This window comes from Triturus cristatus, chromosome 9, assembly GCF_964204655.1.
Source record: "Triturus cristatus chromosome 9, aTriCri1.1, whole genome shotgun sequence".
Taxonomy (NCBI): Eukaryota; Metazoa; Chordata; class Amphibia; order Caudata; family Salamandridae; genus Triturus; species Triturus cristatus.
Window position 1 is genome coordinate 778,317,941 of NC_140592.1, and position 18,108 is coordinate 778,336,048.

Here is an 18,108-nt window from a genome sequence, read left to right on the forward strand (position 1 = left end):
CCATTCTGTTTTTTTCGGCCATTATATGCTTAGACAAGCTAAATTTGAGAAAGCTCGGCTGGAGGCTAGAAGGCAGTATTAAGAATGTTCTTTTTTCGTGAGTCCTGATTTTTGCCACGCCACTGGGGAACGCAGATGGCGACTACGGCAATTAATTAAGCCTTTTCAAGATGAGGGATTTGAGGCCCTGGCTAGGCTGAAGACCGTTGTAAAAGGGTTTGTCAAATTTTTCACCTCGGAAATTCAAGCTAGAGAGTACTAGATCAAGCCCGGTTGGATAAAAGAAAAATATAAGACTTTCATGTATTTAAATGCTTAAATTAAATGAGACAATGCTAATGAGCTAAAAGCCACACAAGCAGGGTAGTTCCCAGTTTTCTTTTGGCTTTCTGTCTCCTAATACGTTTTAATGGTTTGATAGGGTGCGAAAGAGGCTGGGGGGGGGGGGGCGGTGTTTCTTGCTATTTCTATCACACAGACCCTATGGGTCTAGCTGCTTCAAAGGGTAGGGGAGGGAGGGTGCGGTGGAGAGGGTGTGTAGGGAAGGGCGTGGGGTAGGGGGCACACGGTGGAAAGTTGAAGTGTAAATGGCAGCTGAAGTACATCTTTTATGATGTCTGATCTGTGCGATTTTTTGTTGGTATTAAAGGCTAGAGAACAATCTGCAAGTAAGATTGGATTTGAATGTTTGGTGGGCCAGTATATTATGTGTATTAAGTGCGATAAGGTAATACAGTTGGATAAAATGGTCTACTGGAATAATGGCTAAATTACGCATCGCTATTATTAATATTTGCGGGCTAAATGATAGTGCTAAAAGGAGGAGGATTCCAGAAGATCTTAAAGTATTAAGGGCAGATGGCTATTGTCTACAGGAGATCCATATTGCGTGGAATGACAGCAATTTACTTAAGTCCCTGGGGCTGAAGGTTGCTGCAACACTAGATGTGAAGACTAAGGGTGTTGCTGTCTTCATAAAAGGCTGCACCATTAATCCAGGAAGGAAGGTTGTGGATAGGAATGGCAGATGGGTAATACTGGAGTGTAGACCTAGAACTGGCTCATTTACACTATGCTCAGTCTACGCTCCAGTGTTAGACGATCTGAGGTTACTGAATTTTTTATCTAATGAATTACCTTCCTGGCCCGCACCATACGTGGGGATCTAAACCTCAATGGATCTAGAGGGGCCTCAGAGGCTCTCGGAATTTCTAGTATGGGACGTAAACCACATTCTATAAGGGCGTTTAAAAACTTTGTAAGGGATATTGGCTTGGTAGATTCTTGGTCTAAATTATGAGCCCTGGAGCCTGGCTATACTTTTTATTCGACTTCACATGACAAGTTTGCCAGGCTTGATTATTTTTTAACCTCACCATCCATACTTCAGGAGGCACGGATTGAGCTTTTTCCAAGAGTAATGTCAGATCACAACCCTGTTATCTTGGAATTTCCATATGCCGTAGCAAGAAAGGAGCATTCGAGATGGACGTTTGAGAGGGCAATTCTATCAGATCAAGTATTTAGCAATCATATGAAGGGTTGGATAAGGGAGTTTTTTTGATAATAACCAGGAATGGTTTGGGATGCCTTTAAAACATCAGTGAGGGAGGAGACGCTGCAATATAGCCTACGCAAACAAAAGAAAGAGGTAGAACAGATTCAAAGGCTCTATCAAAAGCTTGCCTGATCGGAAATAGAATTAATTAGTACTGTGACTAACGGAGGTGATGTTTCTACAATCATGAATTCTATTAATATAACCAAAGCATGTCTGATTGACTTTAATGCTGAGAGGATGGCTGGGAAGTATTTAGCTAAAAGACTAGACTGCTATGAATACAGCGAGACTGTGGGCAGATTTCTAGCAATTAGAGCCATACAACAGGTGGCAGCTGGACACATAGAGAAGGTTAGGAATATGCAGGGGAAAGTGGTCACTGATTCTGGCGAGATCAGGGAGGCTTTTAGGGAGTTTTATGAAGATCTATACTGGCTCCATCCCATGATGGTCATCCAACAAATGATGAATTGTTAGAATTTGACCCAATTGGAAGGATCCCTCCGGAGGAGGGTTCCCAGCTAGGGTTAGAGAGAACTCAGGAGGAGTTATAGAGTGCTCGCCAGGCCCTTCCATCGGGCAAAGCAACGGGAACCGATTGTATCCCCATAGAATTTTATAAAGTCTTTTTTAGGGAGACACTTCAGGCCATCCTTGGTTTATATAAGGACATTAGGGAAGGAGCTGCACCACCTGGCTCTTGGGGCATCGCTAATAATATTTATTTATTTTAAAAAAGGGTAAAGATCCACAAAAAAAGGGTGAAGATCCTATTAATTTGGGCTCATATAGACCCATTACGTTGTTAAATAGTGATGCCAAATTATACTCTAAGATCTTTGCCTCGCGCCTGAACTCTGTGATGCATCACCTTGTCTCAGTTTGGCAGCATGGCTTTATACAATGGAGGGGAACTGTAGATCATGTCAGGAGGGTAATTTCACTTTTTGATGCTATCGAGATCCGTACAAAACATATGGGGGTAGCCTTCTTGGATGCCGAGAAGGCTTTTGATAGGGTGTCATGGAGCTATCAATGGAAGACCCTAGAGGCTAATGGCCTAGGGGACTCATTTGTGAAAGCAATACAGGTTTTGTATGTCAACCCCATAGCGCGATTACGAATAATGGGGGAAGAGACAGAGACATTTTCAATTGGCAGGGGGACACGACAGGGATGTCCGGCCTCCCCCCTGTTATTCGCCCTATATATAGATCCCTTCCTTAGACGGCTGGAGGCCTCTGCAGATATCATTCCTGTTAGTTTGCAGGGCTGGGATACTAAGTTACTGGCCTATGCCAATGATGTGGCTATAATTATATCTGACCCTGATAGGGCAATGGGTGCCGTGGTAAGCTTTGCGGAAAACTTTGGGTCCCAATCTGGCTTTTTATTGAATAAGGCCAAAAATCAAATTGTGATAAATAGATTTGCTACAGGTTCGGATAACAGGATTGTGGAAAAGCTGTTTACTTAGGCATTAATATTATGGGAAAGGTGGAAGATATAGTGGACCTAAACATTACTCCTATAATGGGGAAGATCAAGAATGACCACCAGCGATGGGATAGTCTGAAGCCATCAATATTGGGGAGGTGTAACCTCATTAAAATGATGATTTTGCCAAAGTTTTTGTATATTTTTTGCACGATTCCCTTGGAAATTCATAACTTTTGTTTCAGGCAAATGGAGATGGAGGTAGCTAGATTTATTTGGTCCTATCAAAGGACTATGAGAGGCAACATATTTCTATCCTTACCTAGGGATAGAGGGGGATGGGGGCTTCCACATCTTAAGCTATATTATCTAGCGGCTTCACTTGACATAGTTAGGGAAAGATTTGGTATTTGCCCCACGTTTTTTTTTTTTTTACATAGAGAGATGTTCTGCTTAGGAAAGCTGGTGGAGCTGCAGGTTTTGGGCAGGTATCCCTAATGGAATTGCTAACTAGCAGTTTGGGTTCTTCAATTGCACAAATATATAGATGCCTGCTGGAAGGAGTGCCAGATTATTTAGACAAGCATAGGTTGAGATGGCAGAATAAGTTAGGGGTTACGGAATCCTGTTTTCTGAGATCAGTAGAATTAGGGGACACCATACTGTGCTGTGCCAATTTGCAGTCCCAACATTTTAAGACTTAATTGGATCTTTACATAACGCCTGCTAAAATTGCTAGATGAGGAGGATTGGAGGGAACTCACTGTTTTAGATACAAGACATATTCTGTGGATATAGTACACATTTTTTCCACTTGTCCTCGCATAAAACATAGAGGTCTTGAAATATCAGGCTTTTTACAGCAGGTGTTAAATGAGGATGTCCCTCTGACACCTCAGCAGATGTTATTAGGTGTAAATGATCTAGAGCGTCCCAATGGGGTAGAACTCACTTTTATAGCGATGGCAGTTTTTAGGTTTTGTGTCGCCTCAGCCTGGCTCGATCCACAACCTTCAACCTTTCAGCAGTGGAAGGGACGATTTTTGCATATATATAATTTGGAAAAAGCGCTCTATGAAAGAAGAGGCAGAAAGGGCAGGATTAAAGGGAACATGATTTGGGGTCCTTTTACTGCCTGGGTTACAACATTTACTCAATTGGAATAACCCATAAGACTATTGGTAAAATTCGATGTAGTGTATAAACCAATCGAATTTATTTAAAAAAAAAAAAAAATTGGGGTTACTCTATGCTGTTAGCCTTTATTTTATTTCACTCTCTAGCCCATGACATACTGCTTTACATGATCAATGTATTATTTGACTGATTTTTACTTCAAATGAAATTGTGTTTTTTTGGATGGATTGTATTAATATTTTGATTATCTGCTGCATTTGCACTGCTTTATCTGAAAATAAAAATATAATAAAAAAAAATACAAACAAAGGAAACCAGGGCTAGGAAAAACAGGAAGATTATTGCTCAGAGTACAAGGACCATGTGGATCAGGTTGAGGAGGAGAATGGTGATTAAGATGAGGGACACAAGAATGACCATAGCCAAGAGGACCGGACTGCAGGACTAAGAACAGGATGGTCTGGAAAATGAGGAACAAGATGTCCCGGCCTAGGAGCAGCAGAGCGAAGAGGAACATGGCCAGTTGGTGTAGAACCTTGGGGGAAAGAAGCAGGTGGACAAGGACCAGATCCTGGAAGTCTAGGAACACTATGAAGATAATGGATAGTGGGGCCAGAATAAGAAAGGATGACAAGGGTGCAGTACCAAGGATTCCACAAGGACCAGAGCAGGTAGGATTAGATGGGGGAAGGACAAAGAGGACTGAAAACAGGCCTAGGAGTACCAGAGGGACCATGACCTGTGGACCAGGGCCCAGAGAAGTGCAGCAGACAGACCAGGATGTGGGGGTAGTAGGACCAAGGTGAGAATGAGCAGGAGGACTAGAACTGCAGAGACAGTCAGACAAATGGGGCTGTAACAGGGAAACCCAATGGACAAGGACCAAAATGACTAGGCTCAGAAGGACCCAAAACAGGCAACCAGGACCAAGATTGCACAGAGAAGTGGATGCAGTGCCAGAGGTATCATGAGGCAAGGTACAGTGCCAGGAAGACCAAGACAATCCAAAACAGGGGGGACAAGGGCTAAGAAGGAGAGGCCTTAGAGGACCAGGACACGAGCGGCCAGGTGCACTGAGGGGACCAGAAGGACCAGGAGCTGGTGCATCAGGAATCAAATGAACAGGGTGAAAAAGATTGGAAGGACCTCATCAGGGGGATAACGGTCAAGAGGACCAGAAAGGAACTGGAAGAGCTAGGAGAAAGGAACCTGGGAGGGTGGAGGGGATGGTAGGGGAGGATACAAGAGGGATGGAGAATGGGCACATTGGACAAGGATAACACAGGTTCATTTTAGAAGGATGACAAATGAAATAAATAAGTCCTTATCGCTGGGTCTCGACATATATGGTAAGGATGAATAAGTTGAGAATTGGATCAATCAATATCTGTGGACTGAATGATATTAAGAAGAGGCAAATGGTTTCCCAAGGGCTGAGATTACTTCAGGCTGACATTGTGTGTTTACAAGAGACCCATGTGGATGGGAGCCAGAAAGATCTCCTGAAACAGCTGGGCTATAGGGTGATAGGGGCAACGTCACAGGGAGCACGGACCCGGGGGGGTCGCAATAACAATTATCAGTTTTCCTCCATAAAGGTAGATACAGCAAGGCGTTGGGTTATTGCCAACTGTAGCCTCCCTGGCTCTTTTAAATTTACATTATGCTCCCTGTATGGGAGTAACGTGGACGATCCGGCACTATTAGGGTGGGTATCAAATGAACTGGTGCATTGGGAATTGCCAATTGTGGTATGTGGAGATTTTAATATTAATCTTCGAAGCCAATGGAAAGTAGGGGAGCCATATGTTGGGAAAAAACCTAAGGTGTATCAGTCCTTGATGTTTGGGGGGGGATTAAGACCGCAAGACCACGGGTATACATATTATTCTGCGCCCCACCAAAAACATGTAAGACTAGACAATTTTTTTGCCTCATCTACAATTATACAGAAAAGTGTCATTGATATAGCTCCCAGATATCTCTCAGACCATAATCCACTAGTCCTGGAGATACGGGGGATAGGGGCCCAGGAGAAATTATGCTCATCATGGACGTTCGAAAGAGCATTATTGGTAGATGAGGTATATTTGGATCACATGAGAAAGTGGATCCCGGAGTTCTTGGAAAAGAATCTTGGGTCTGCCCCCCTGAATATAGTACGGGACACATTAAAAGCAGGGGTATGAGGGGAAACAATGCAATTTACTATGAGGAAAAATAAAATAGAGAAAGCTGAGCTTCAGAATCTCCAGATTGGATTGGCGCAAGCCGAATATAATCTAATTAAGTGCATAAAACAGAAGGTAGGAATAGAAACAGCCAGTCTTGGGGTAGCAATAAGTAAAACCTTAATAGGGGAAAAATTGTTAAAGAAAGCAGTTGATAAGGCATTAGTGCGTCACGAAGAAATGTATGAATGGAGTGAAAGGGTGGGTCATCTCCTTGCTGTAAGAACTAGGCAGGAAGCTACACGAAAAGAAATTCGGGGAATTAAGGACCCCATAGAGGGACTGATAAACGAAGTTGGAGGAATCCGAAAGGCCTTCTCTGCTTTTTATCAGACTCTCTACACCGAAGACCTCGTTGGGGGAGTCACAGAGGCTGGAACAGATTGAGCAATATTTGTCCCATCCGGCCAAATCTCCCTTGAAGAGAGAAGATAGGGATCATTTAGATCGACCGCTTGATGGGGAAGAAATAATAAATGCTCTCTCCAGTTTACCAAAGGGGAAAGCAACGGGGCCAGATTTGATCCCTACTGAATTTTTTAAGGTTTTCTATGAGCAATTGAGAGAAGTTATTCAGACTCTGTTTGCACAAATTAATTATAGTGGGGGCCGAGCCACCCGCCTCCTGGGGGATGGCAAAGATTGTAATCTTCCCGAAAAAAACCAAACCCATGGACGAACTAGGATACTACCGGCCAATCACCCTTATTAATGGGGACATGAAGATTTATTCTAAAACCTTGTCTTGCCGCTTGGCACCACTCATCCAGATGATTGTGTCCCATAGTCAACACAGGTTTTCCCCAGTAGAAGTACGGTTGATCATGTGCGGAAAATTATTACACTCTTCGATGTGAAACTGGTAGCAGGAGACCCTATGGCTGCAATATTTTTGGATGCCGAAAAGGCATATGATAGGGTCTCCTGGCAATTCCTGTGAGCTACTATGGCCTGGAAAGGGATCGGGGAGCAGTATATTCGGGCAGTGAAAGCCTTGTATAAGGATCCGAAGGCTAGAGTGCAGGTGAACGGGGGATTGACTGAGGCATTTAAAATAACAAGAGGTACAAGACAGGGGTGCCCCTGCTCTCCATTATTGTTTACCATATACATTGACCCCTTTCTGGAACATCTGGAATATTCACCGAAAATTCCTCCTCTCTTCGACACTGGGCCTGTAGGAAAAGTTCTTGCATACGCTGATGATGTTGCATTAGTTACTACTAAACCCGACTCGGCTATGAAAGTAATTGAAATTGAGGCCCAAAAGTTTGGCGCAGTGTCTGCATATGCCCTGAACAGGGATAAAACACAAATCGTGGTTAATACATTTACCCCAAGCACTGATAAAAGGGTAGTGAAAAACACAACTTATCTAGGAGTGGTGATAGATTCAGAGATTGATGAGATAGTCAAAGTAAATCTCGAACCATGCGCAGTAGAGATCAAAAAAACACTTAAGCGAATGGATAATTTACATCTAACCCTGATTGGCCGAGTTAATATAATAAAGATGATTGTTTCCCCAAAGTCCTATACTTCTTAAGTACTATTCCATTGATTTTTTCGAATTATTGGTTTAAAAGATTTGAGAGTATATTTGCACAATTTATATGGGCTTATACAAGACCTAGAAGGGCGACTACATTTTTATATTTATCTAAAGAACGTGGGGGCTTGGCGTTACACAACCTTAGAGTTTACTGGTGGTCGGCCTCTATTATGCATTATATACCTTTGTTGAATGAGACCCCAGGGCCCGAAATTACAAGCGGGAACTATCCATATGTGTATGTAAACTCTTACGATGTAAGACGGTGTCTTTGACGCCAGACTAATTATGGGTACTATAAACGTGTGCGTTTCAAGACACCTCTGGCAGCTTTTAGGGTTTGGTCGGCAGTACGACGCTTGGTAGGGTTAGCTAAAGTAAGTTATTTTACACCACTCGTCCAGAACACAGAGTTACCCGATATCTTTAAAGATCATTATTTCCAGAGATGGATAAATTCTGGTATAACACAGTTTGGATGTCTATTTACACTTGAAGGGTTAAAATCATTTGATGAATTAAAAGAAGAATTTACCTTATCTAATAGGGACTTTTTAAAATACCTACAGGTAAGGGATTTATTGGCAAGAAAGGCAGGAGATACACGGAAATATGAAAGATGCGAGCTAGTTGAAAGATTAAACCAACCTGAGGGGCTGAAGATCGGACAAGTTTATGCGTTATTAAATATCTATATGAAAGATGACTTGGGGCAATGCTCAATAAAGTGGCAAGAGAAGTTGGGAATAACAGATGGAGAGTTTCGAGAAGGCTTTTCTAATACTTTAAGGACTTTAAAGCCCTCCAACCTCCAGGCACAATTCTATAAAACATGTTTTGAGTTGTACTATACAACTTATCAGATCTCCAAATGGGGAGAGGGGAAAGGTATTTACTGCCCAAGGTGTGCACTGCATAAAGCCGATCTGATACATATGTTTGCCACCTGTCGGGAACTCATCCCGCTTATACTGGAAATAGAGATTTTTCTGCAGGGAAAGCTACAGATACATGTGGGAATTACCCCGCAGGTAATAATGCTTGTAATACACAACCTGGGGGATGAAGAAGGTGGGGCTTTGATCTGTATAGCTATGGCAGTTTATCGAATTGTCATAGCTTCGCTATGGCTAGACCCTAACCCACCAACCTTCCATTAGTGGCTAGCTCGCTTATTGAAAGTTCACAGTCTTGAGAAAGCTATTTATGACCGTAGGGGCATGAAGTCTAGAAAGAAAGGGGAGAAGATTTGGAAACACCTTTCGCTCTGGAGGGATCAAACCGATAAATAGGCCTCCTTGGATGAGGGTCAATTAAGGCATCTAATCTGCTGAGATCTTATTTTACGGCAGTAAGCCTGCCGGTAGAATTGGGCGTATGGATGTCTGGGGGAAGGTTTGTGATCAATATTTGACCAGTAGAAAAGCTAAAGGGTTGGTCATCATTCTACTCGCTTGCTCTTAGTACCCAACACTTGCACTTTACTATGCTATGCTTTCAAAATGACCGCTGGAATATGGGGGGCGGGGGGGGGGGAAACGGGTGTAATAATGTATAAATAAATTGGAGGCAATAGTATTTTATGACAGAAAGAGGAATAGTATTTGTAATGTAGTTGAGGAAAGGATATGCGCTGCTTCCCCTTGGTCAACACTGTAAAAACGCTGGTAAACTGCCATAAATTGCAATAAGACCAATAGAACCGTAAACGGATAGGGATTTTGCCTGTGAATTATTGTATTAGATAAGGGAAAGACTCCGGTTAAAGGTCTTGTCTAATGGATTGTTGAATGTGGAATTTTTGGAAGTCCCATTAGGTATTTCATTTTTGTGGCGGGTGGCTTAAGGGGGTAGGGAAGGGCTGGGGGGAAAATGTGTGAGAATCTTTTTGAAGTATCTGTTTGTTTGTGTATCCTCTGTTTTCTCACTCAATAAAAATCTTTATGGGAGTGGAGGGTGGGATCATGTTAGCCTCTGTCATCTTTAATGAAATCAAGATTCTCTCTACGTATAAATTGGAGCATTGTCATTTAAATACAAGACTGGAGGCTGCCATTATGCATGTTTAAAGCCCTCGAGAGCTATATTACTAACATGCTCCACTGGTCTTAAATAGAATCTGGCAAAGGTATTTGCGTTAGACCAATCCGCAGTTAAGTATTTTGGACAGGCAGCCCCTAACCCAGTAGACTCTACTTGCTACGGCCCCTCTAGAAGAATGGGCTCCAAACCTTGAGATGTCCATTCCTGCTTCATTCATAATCATGCGTAACCATCTTGCTAATGTGGTTGTTTATAGGCTTATAGGGTTTATAGGGTTTCACATAGGATTTATAGGGTTTCACATAGGATAAAAGCAGTTGATCAGCCTTAATAGTTCTAAATTTTAAGACCTTGTTCTCATACATCTTACCACAAAGACTTTCTCGCAATCGTGAAAAATAGGATAGAAAATTGAATCAGACATTGTCTTCGTTCTTTTCCAAATGTCGAAATGAACTCCTTCTGATGAATAAATTCTGTTAGAAAGTTCTAGTGCTTTGATGTAACAGACTCTTCTAAAGCAGATTAAACATAACAGTAGCTAATTTCATTGAAATCTGTTTAAGAGAAAGATGAATGTTGACAGGCCATGAATTGAATAAATTAAAAATCAAGTTCACATCCCAGAGGGATGAATAGCAAGCCTTGGAAGGTCTTTTTAGTCTAACACCTTTCAAGACTCTTTTAATCATAGGGTTGCTACCAATTGACAGATTATTAACTAGAGCATGGCCAGAGGAGATGGCGTACCTGTAGCAATAATTGTTCTATAAGAGAGGCCGGAATTAAATAGATTTGCTAGATAATTGGCTACCAATTGAATAGGGGCATCCACGGGATCCAAATCCCTTTCCATGCACCAGCTACACCACTTTCTCCAAATACCCCTGTAACGTTTTCTGGTTCCTGGGGCCCATGATTCGTCCGGAAGATCTTTAGCCTCTCCTGAAAGTTCTGAATATCTGTCTGAATTCCTGAAATCCTCCAAACAAGAAGGTTCATCTTCCCCTCTACGACTAGAGGATGTTCCTCTCCGTTTGGACCCTGCAATAGACCCAGGGAGGCTGGGATTAAGCGAGGGAAATCTATTGCAAGCTCCATCACGCTTGGGAACCAGACCTGTGATCTCCAAAAAGGAGTTACCAGAATAACGGTGCAGAATTCGGTCCTTAATTTCCAAAGAACTTTCTGAATCATGGAAAAAGGTGGGAAGGCATAGCCTCTCATCTTGTTCCAGTCTTGGAGGAAGGCATCCACAGCTGTTGCTTTGGGGTCAGTCCTCCAGCTGAAATAAGTTTGAACCTGAAATGTTAACCTGCTTGCAAACAGATCTACTTGAATTGGGCCCCATAACTTGTGTATTAGGTTGAAAACATTTGGATGTAATTTCCAGTAGCTGGAGTCCTTCAGGAACCTGGAGTTCCAATCCGCTCTTACATTTTGCACCCCTGGAAGGTATTCTGCTCTTAGGGTTATCTTGTGTTCCCAACAAAAGCACCATATCCTCTTGGCCAGATCCGCAAGTATCTTTGACCTTGCACCCCTCAAACGGTTTATGTAAGAAACTGTTGTGAAGTGGTCGACTCAAATGAATGTTATCGAATCGCTCAGTAAATCCCTGAAGCTCATCAAAGCATTCAGGGCAGCTAGCATTTCCAAGCAATTTATGCTTAAAGTTAGTTCTTGACATGACCATCTCCCGCCTGTTTCTAGTTTGCCAAGGCGGGCACCCCAGCCCTTGATGCTTGCATCTGATTTTAAGATTTTATCTGGAATATTCCCGAAAATGGCTTTGCCATTCCAAGCTTCGAGATTCAGTAACCACCATTGTAAATCCTCTCGAGCATCGTCTTAGAGAGGCAGAGGGTCTCTATACTGTAGACCTTTTTGTAGACCCTGAGTTCTCAATCTTTGAAGACCTCTGTAATGAAGGGGACCCGTACAAATTGCCAGACCGGAGGACGATAAGAGGCCTAAGACTCTTGCCAGATCCCCCAGGACAATTGATGTTTTGGACAATAACGCTTTTATTTCTTTTTATATTTTTGATACCTTCCTTGAAGGAGGGACCAGTTGGGATGAAATTGAGTCTATATGGAACCCTAAAAACTATGTTTTGAGTGGGGGATATCACAAACCTTTCTGTATTTACTGTGAAATCCAAGCTCTCTAGAAGGTCTACTGTCCATGATAGATGTTTTAGGACCTCTGACTTGTCATGAGACATAATCAGGATATTGTCTAGATATATGATCAGACGGGTTACCCTCTGATGGAGATAGCTTACTACTGGACGTAGCACCTTGGTGAAACACCATGGAGCCAAAGACAGTCTGAAGGGTAGACAAACAAACTGGTAAGTTATGCCTTTCCAAGAAAAGCTAAGATACTTCTGGCTGTCTTCGTGCATGGGTATTGTAAAGTACACATCTTTGAGGTTTTACTAGCCAATGCCTGCTCTGTAGGATGTCCCTTAAAAGATGGATTCCTTCCATCTTGAACTGTCTGTATACAAGGTAACTGTTTAAATCTCTTAGGTTTATAACTGGGCGCCATCCCTTGTCTTTCTTCCTTACGAGGAATACTGTGCTCCAAAAACCTTTCGATAGATCTTGTCCGGTGACTTGGGTTAGCACTCCATTGAGGAGAATTTGAGAAATTTCTGACTCTGAGGTCTTTTTCTCGACATCTAAAATTAGTTCCCTCGGTCTTCTCTTTTGACTTGGGTGTCCCAGAAATTCTATTTTGAATCCTAGGACTGTATCTAGTACCCATGGATCTTGGGTTATCTTTTCCCAATCGTGCAAAAAATGCCATAACCTCCCTCCCACCCTCGGGGGGGGGGGGAAGGAGGAGGGTTGCTTACCTTTGTAACTTGGATTTGCGGATCTTGATCTTCCTGCACAACTTCTTGATGTTTTCCCTCTTTGGGGGTGAAAATTCTGGTTTTCTTGGTAGCTTCTACCATAATCTCCCATGCTTCTTTGTTCTTGAGTTTGGCAAAAGTGGGACCTAAAATGTCGTTGGCCGGCAGCCAGTCCCCTCCTGCTGGCCCTTGCAAAAACAGCTCTTGAGCCGAAGACTCTACACATATTAGATTGCACCTTACTGAACGCTGTAAAGGTGCAAACATATTTCCCAAGGGTTTTAACAAAATTCTCTCCAAAGAGGAGGCCATTAGTATCAGTCATGCCCTCCTTGGTGGCCAGGTCAGCTAACTTAGGATTCATTCTCATTAGAATGGCCTTCCTTCTTTCTGTAAAGAGGTTAGCATCTGCATTGCCTCGCATACAAATAGCACGTTGTGCCCATGCTCTAAGCAGTTCTGTATTGGCGTTAGCGTTTCTAGCTCTTGCGTCCTCTGCCATGTCCAGGATGCGGGTGAGCGGTCCCAGAACGTCAAGTAATTTAACTTACATAGTTTTAAATGCTTCTCTATGCCTTTTCTTGGATCTTTGCCAAATTTGTACAAGAAAGTAATCAGCTCTGGGTCTAGATTAGGTGTGTTACATACTTTATCCCCGGTAGAGGGTCTGGGGCATTCTATTCTCAAAAGATTGGGTGTTTCTTTATCCAAAGGCTTCTTCACCCAGTGGAGACGTGGTCCTGTGGCCACCATTCCACGCTGCACAGGTGCTTTATGGTAGTGGGGTCATACATCTCCCCTCCAAATGAGTCTTTAATGAGAAGGTTAGAGCTGTCTTGCCCCAAGTCTTTGTCTAAATTCCAGAGTAGGTCGCTGCTATCTCAGGGGTCAAAAATGAATTTATCCACATCTGTATCCTCATTGTCAATAAAATCAGTAGAGGAATTAAAGGTACCCTGAAAATCTTTTGTGCCGTAAGGTCACCTCGTCTCATTGTGCCGCTATGGGCAACCTTTCCAAGTGCACCGTCAAGGTGGCCTCTTTCTTTTGTGCTGCTCGGAGCACCTCTTTCTATTGCAACACAAAGGCTACCATTATTATAAGCAAGTTTATCTGCTCTCTCAATATGTTTCCTCTTCTGGGAAACCTTACCCCTCTGCTGGTTTGAGAGGTAGAGGGTGAGTCACAATCTGAAAGAGAAAAATAGTTCTCTTCAATAGGGGATCCTCTCTTTCTTTTCTTAAGTGCGGTGTCCACTGCCTCTTTCACTGAGGATCTAAGTTGCTCCTCTAAGAATCTTCTTAAGGAATCCTCCATGAATTCATTTTGTCCAGTAAGGCTCTGGATATTGGAATTCTCCATAATCAAAATATGTATTTAAATTTAGGGCTAAGACCACAAAAATACTCACAGGAGATGAGATGATTAAAGTTTTATGACAAGACTCTGGTACCTGGTAAGATTTTTCTTCGTTGTTAGCATGAAACTTTTTGCCAATAGCAGTATTTGCCTTAAAAAGCCACTAGAGAGCAGTATTGTATTTTGGAAAAGGAGTAAATCTTTATTTTTCTTATTTTGATAAAATAACTTTCTTTGGTAATTTAACCGTTGCGCTTTTGAGCTGAGCTATGGAGAGCGAGGAAGGACGGCTCGGCTTGTAGCTTGCTGCCTGGCAACGGCTCTGTGCTTAACGACAACTCGGGCAGAGGCGGTGAGTCAGCGGACCTACGCGCTGCCCAGGTAGCAGTTGCCAATCACCACTTTGGATATGGCGAGGAGCTGATATCAAACTGGCACGGCCTTGAAATATAATTTTTTTAAATAGGAGGGAAAAACGTGCAGGTTCCGCATTGTATTTTGTGGAGGAAACACAGGACAAAGAGTAATTGATTGGAGTCACGACGTGAACTCCGAACGGAAATGTAAGCATCGCGTGACCGCCCCAGAGCATAAAACGCAGATATGAGCACTTGGAAGAGAAGAGCAAAAGAAAAAACAATTTATAGAAGATACATAAAAAGGCAAAATAAACGAAGAAGTCGGTCCATTTAGTGGAACCCAACCATAAATTGGAGGGGGAAATAAACACAATAGGTTAATAATCTTAAAATACGCATATTAAACAAAATAAATACAGTTGCTAAGGAAAATGATATAAATGGTAGAATCTATAACAGAATAGCAGAGTGTACTGATCTTGTTGAGGAGCAGCTAACAAAAGAGGGGGATGACTGTGTGCATTGGTGTTTTATAACTCTTCATGAACATTCTACGTTTTATGATGTATTTGTATTCTTTAAAGGGCTGCATGTTTGGGGCAGAAATAAAATATATTGCATAATAGTAGCATCTGGTTTTGTAATGAAATCAGCTGAAACAAATTCTGAAACCTAAGGCAGTGGATCCACATCCTGTGTCTGGAAAATTTGTATAAAAGTGGAACTGTGAAATAATCGATCCGTAGGTCTCAAGAATGGAGGTATCAAAAGTCTGTTTATTCACAGTGTTTTATTGCCGTCAATATTTGTAATAAAGTCAATTAATAAAATATGTACATTTCTTTTGATATGTGTCTTTGAAGCTCATAGGTCTTTCTGATAAACTAGGAATATTAGATCACATTCCAGTGACATTCAATTAATTATAGTCTCATTCCTTCACTAGTAAAGTAGACATTATTCAGGAGTTCATCATAGGTTGGAGATTAGTTAACTCATCCAGATACTGCCTTTTCTCAGAAACGCCTTCCCTGTCCTGAAAGGAAGAAGAGCAATGGCCATCTCTGGTGTGCAGCCTGACTGCTCCCCCTCCCCCCTCAAGAGGGACTTCCTTTTATTCCCTTGGCGATTCCTACATGAGAGAAAGAAGAGGCAGTGATCATCTCTGGCCTGTAGCTTGAATGAATAGGATCAGGGAGACACAAAGATTCAGATTTCCTACTGGTGGAGGTCCAGCTAGAGGGGGAATGACCCTATAATCTCCAGGATTCTGATTGGACAAACTCCTGTACGAGCTGTTTCCAGCCCTGCTCCTTAAAAGTCTAGCTGGCAAAGACCTCCAAAACAGGATAATTACTTTCGGAGTACTGCTGTCGACTGGGTCATTCCTGTGAAGCATGTATTGGAGTCAGGGTTCACTTCCTCTCAAACCTTCAGACACTGCTGTCTTGCCCAGGGAGTTGGACTATAACATCCCCGTTTTGGGTTCTGCTCTTGGGTTCCACTGTAACAATACTGTTCTATTTGCTATGCCTCTCCACAGTGTTGGCTTTAGCAGGTAAGACTTGTCGACCAGGACTTGCTTTGACATTTGTCAGAGGGACCTAAACCACTCCACTTTATTCAAGTTCAAAGATCTCCATGAGCAAGGAAGTGAGATCTGCAGAGTTTTCAAATAGTTGCTGTGTGGCCAGTGCCACGATCTGCATGTACTAGGCAATCCATTAGCTTCTCCAGCGAGATGTGCAGATTTCAGGTGATGTCACCTCACATCTGGGAGCCTGGCTGTCATGCAGATACTAGCCCTGGTCACACAGCAGCTTTTCGAGCACTCTGCAGAGCTCTTTTCCTTAATCACTGATTAACTCCTTAAAGTCAACTCCGTTCAGGGCTGAACTGGTCAGTTTGGTGCACTGGCATTTCCTTGTAAGCCGCAGGTCAGGGGGCTACTTTCATAACAGGACTGGATGCCATGACCTGCCGTGAGCCCATTCTCATCTCATTCTACAGTGTGGAGCTAGTTTTTGCTAGTTATGATTTGGGTCACTATACCAGCCCGACTCCAATCCTATAATCGTGCCTTTTAAATTCTAGTACCTTTTTTGGTTGATATTCTACAATAGTGGTTCTCAACCTGTCGTCTGGTGAGGACCTCTGGGGGTCCACAGCACCTACTCAGAGGATCCATGGTTGCTTAGTAAATTAAATCATGTTAACAGATTAAATAACGTGTATGTAAGTAAAGAAACAAAATGTAAAATTGACAATTTGAAAACGGCTTGTAAATGTGAAGGAAATTGAGATTGGAGATTACAAATTAGGTTGGTATCTTCACATTGATTTGTGGGAGAAATGCAAGTGCATCAAACAGAAACTAGAATGGCCTATGGATGCCCTCAATTTTATTTAGAAAAACTCCAACCTTCTGCATCATTTGGGTCTGTGTTTAATGCAGGTTTGTTTCTGTATTTATGCTTATTGTTTTGCAGTGCGAATCATCAACATTGATAAGGACTGGGTCCCCAATTATAATAGCGGCTCAGTGGGGATCCCGGAATCCAATGACGATTCATTGTGGGTCTGCAGATTCCAGTAATGATTAAGTGGGGATCCAAACAAGTCAAAAGGTTAAAGACCACTGTTCTACAAGACAAGAAAGGAGAAAGAACAGCCTCAAGATCACTAGAAAAAAAAAATCATGCTTTTTAGAAAAACTCGTTTTCAATTATATATTGACTTGTTTCTTAAAGTAGGGCAGCTCCTCCACACTATTTCGTCATTAACAAACTTCAACTAAAACAAGTGTTACCTTTTTGCTCCAGTGCAGACCATTTTTCCAGAGCTAAAAATTAGTGCTGTTGTTCTGGGCTCTCTGATTCTCATTATCACGGCAGCGAACCTCTAGGATTAAACAATGTAGAAGAGAGTTACTCGGACAGAACACACAACGGAGGATGAGCGTCAACAAAAAGAAAAAGTAGCATATAGTGTTGGGCTTTTTTTCCCAGTGCTGCGCAGCAAATAAAGGCACAATAACCCTATCAATGCTGGCAGTCGCATCATTCATTTTCATAATGCATGCACACATGAAAAAGAATTTGTAATGCAATAGGTCTCGCATTTGCAACAGTTTAAGCTATTGGCAATGTAAATGACAATGCCTTATATTCATAGGTTTTGATTATTAACACACAAATAAAAGGCATTGTCATATACAATGCCAATAGCTCAAAGTCTTGTAAATGCGAGACCTATTCAAAGAAGCGGCCACTATTGTCCCGGGCTCCATAGAAAATGAAAGTCACATGCTGCACTGAATGTTGCAGAAAAGCATGTCGTGCCTGCAGTAGGAGAAACAATTTAAAGAAAATAGTGCTTACAGACTAAAAAGACTCACTGTGTAACAACCAAAGTAAAAGGCCAGTCCTCATGGAAGACAACAAATGAAGACAAGGTAGTACTAAGGAGGGACTAACAAGCCTATTAAAGAATCAGAAGCCAGGATTTACGAAGGACAATGACACAAGCCAATGACAAATATGGGCGGAGAGTGAGCGGGGCTT

General features: G+C 42.3%; 1 protein-coding gene across 3 annotated transcripts in view; it reads right to left on the reverse strand.

Annotated features, from left to right (window-relative positions):
- Positions 1-18,108, reverse strand: part of TBPL2 (TATA-box binding protein like 2) — a 247,854-nt gene that overhangs the window by 100,246 nt on the left and 129,500 nt on the right. For all 3 annotated transcript variants that reach the window (XR_014969204.1, XM_085628007.1, XM_085628006.1), the window contains exon 4: positions 17,355-17,446. Coding sequence is in view for 2 of the 3 variants with exons in the window: in XM_085628007.1 (XP_085484133.1) it covers positions 17,355-17,446 (92 nt within the window). In the remaining variant the exon portion in view is untranslated. The remainder of the gene's footprint in view (positions 1-17,354; positions 17,447-18,108) is intronic.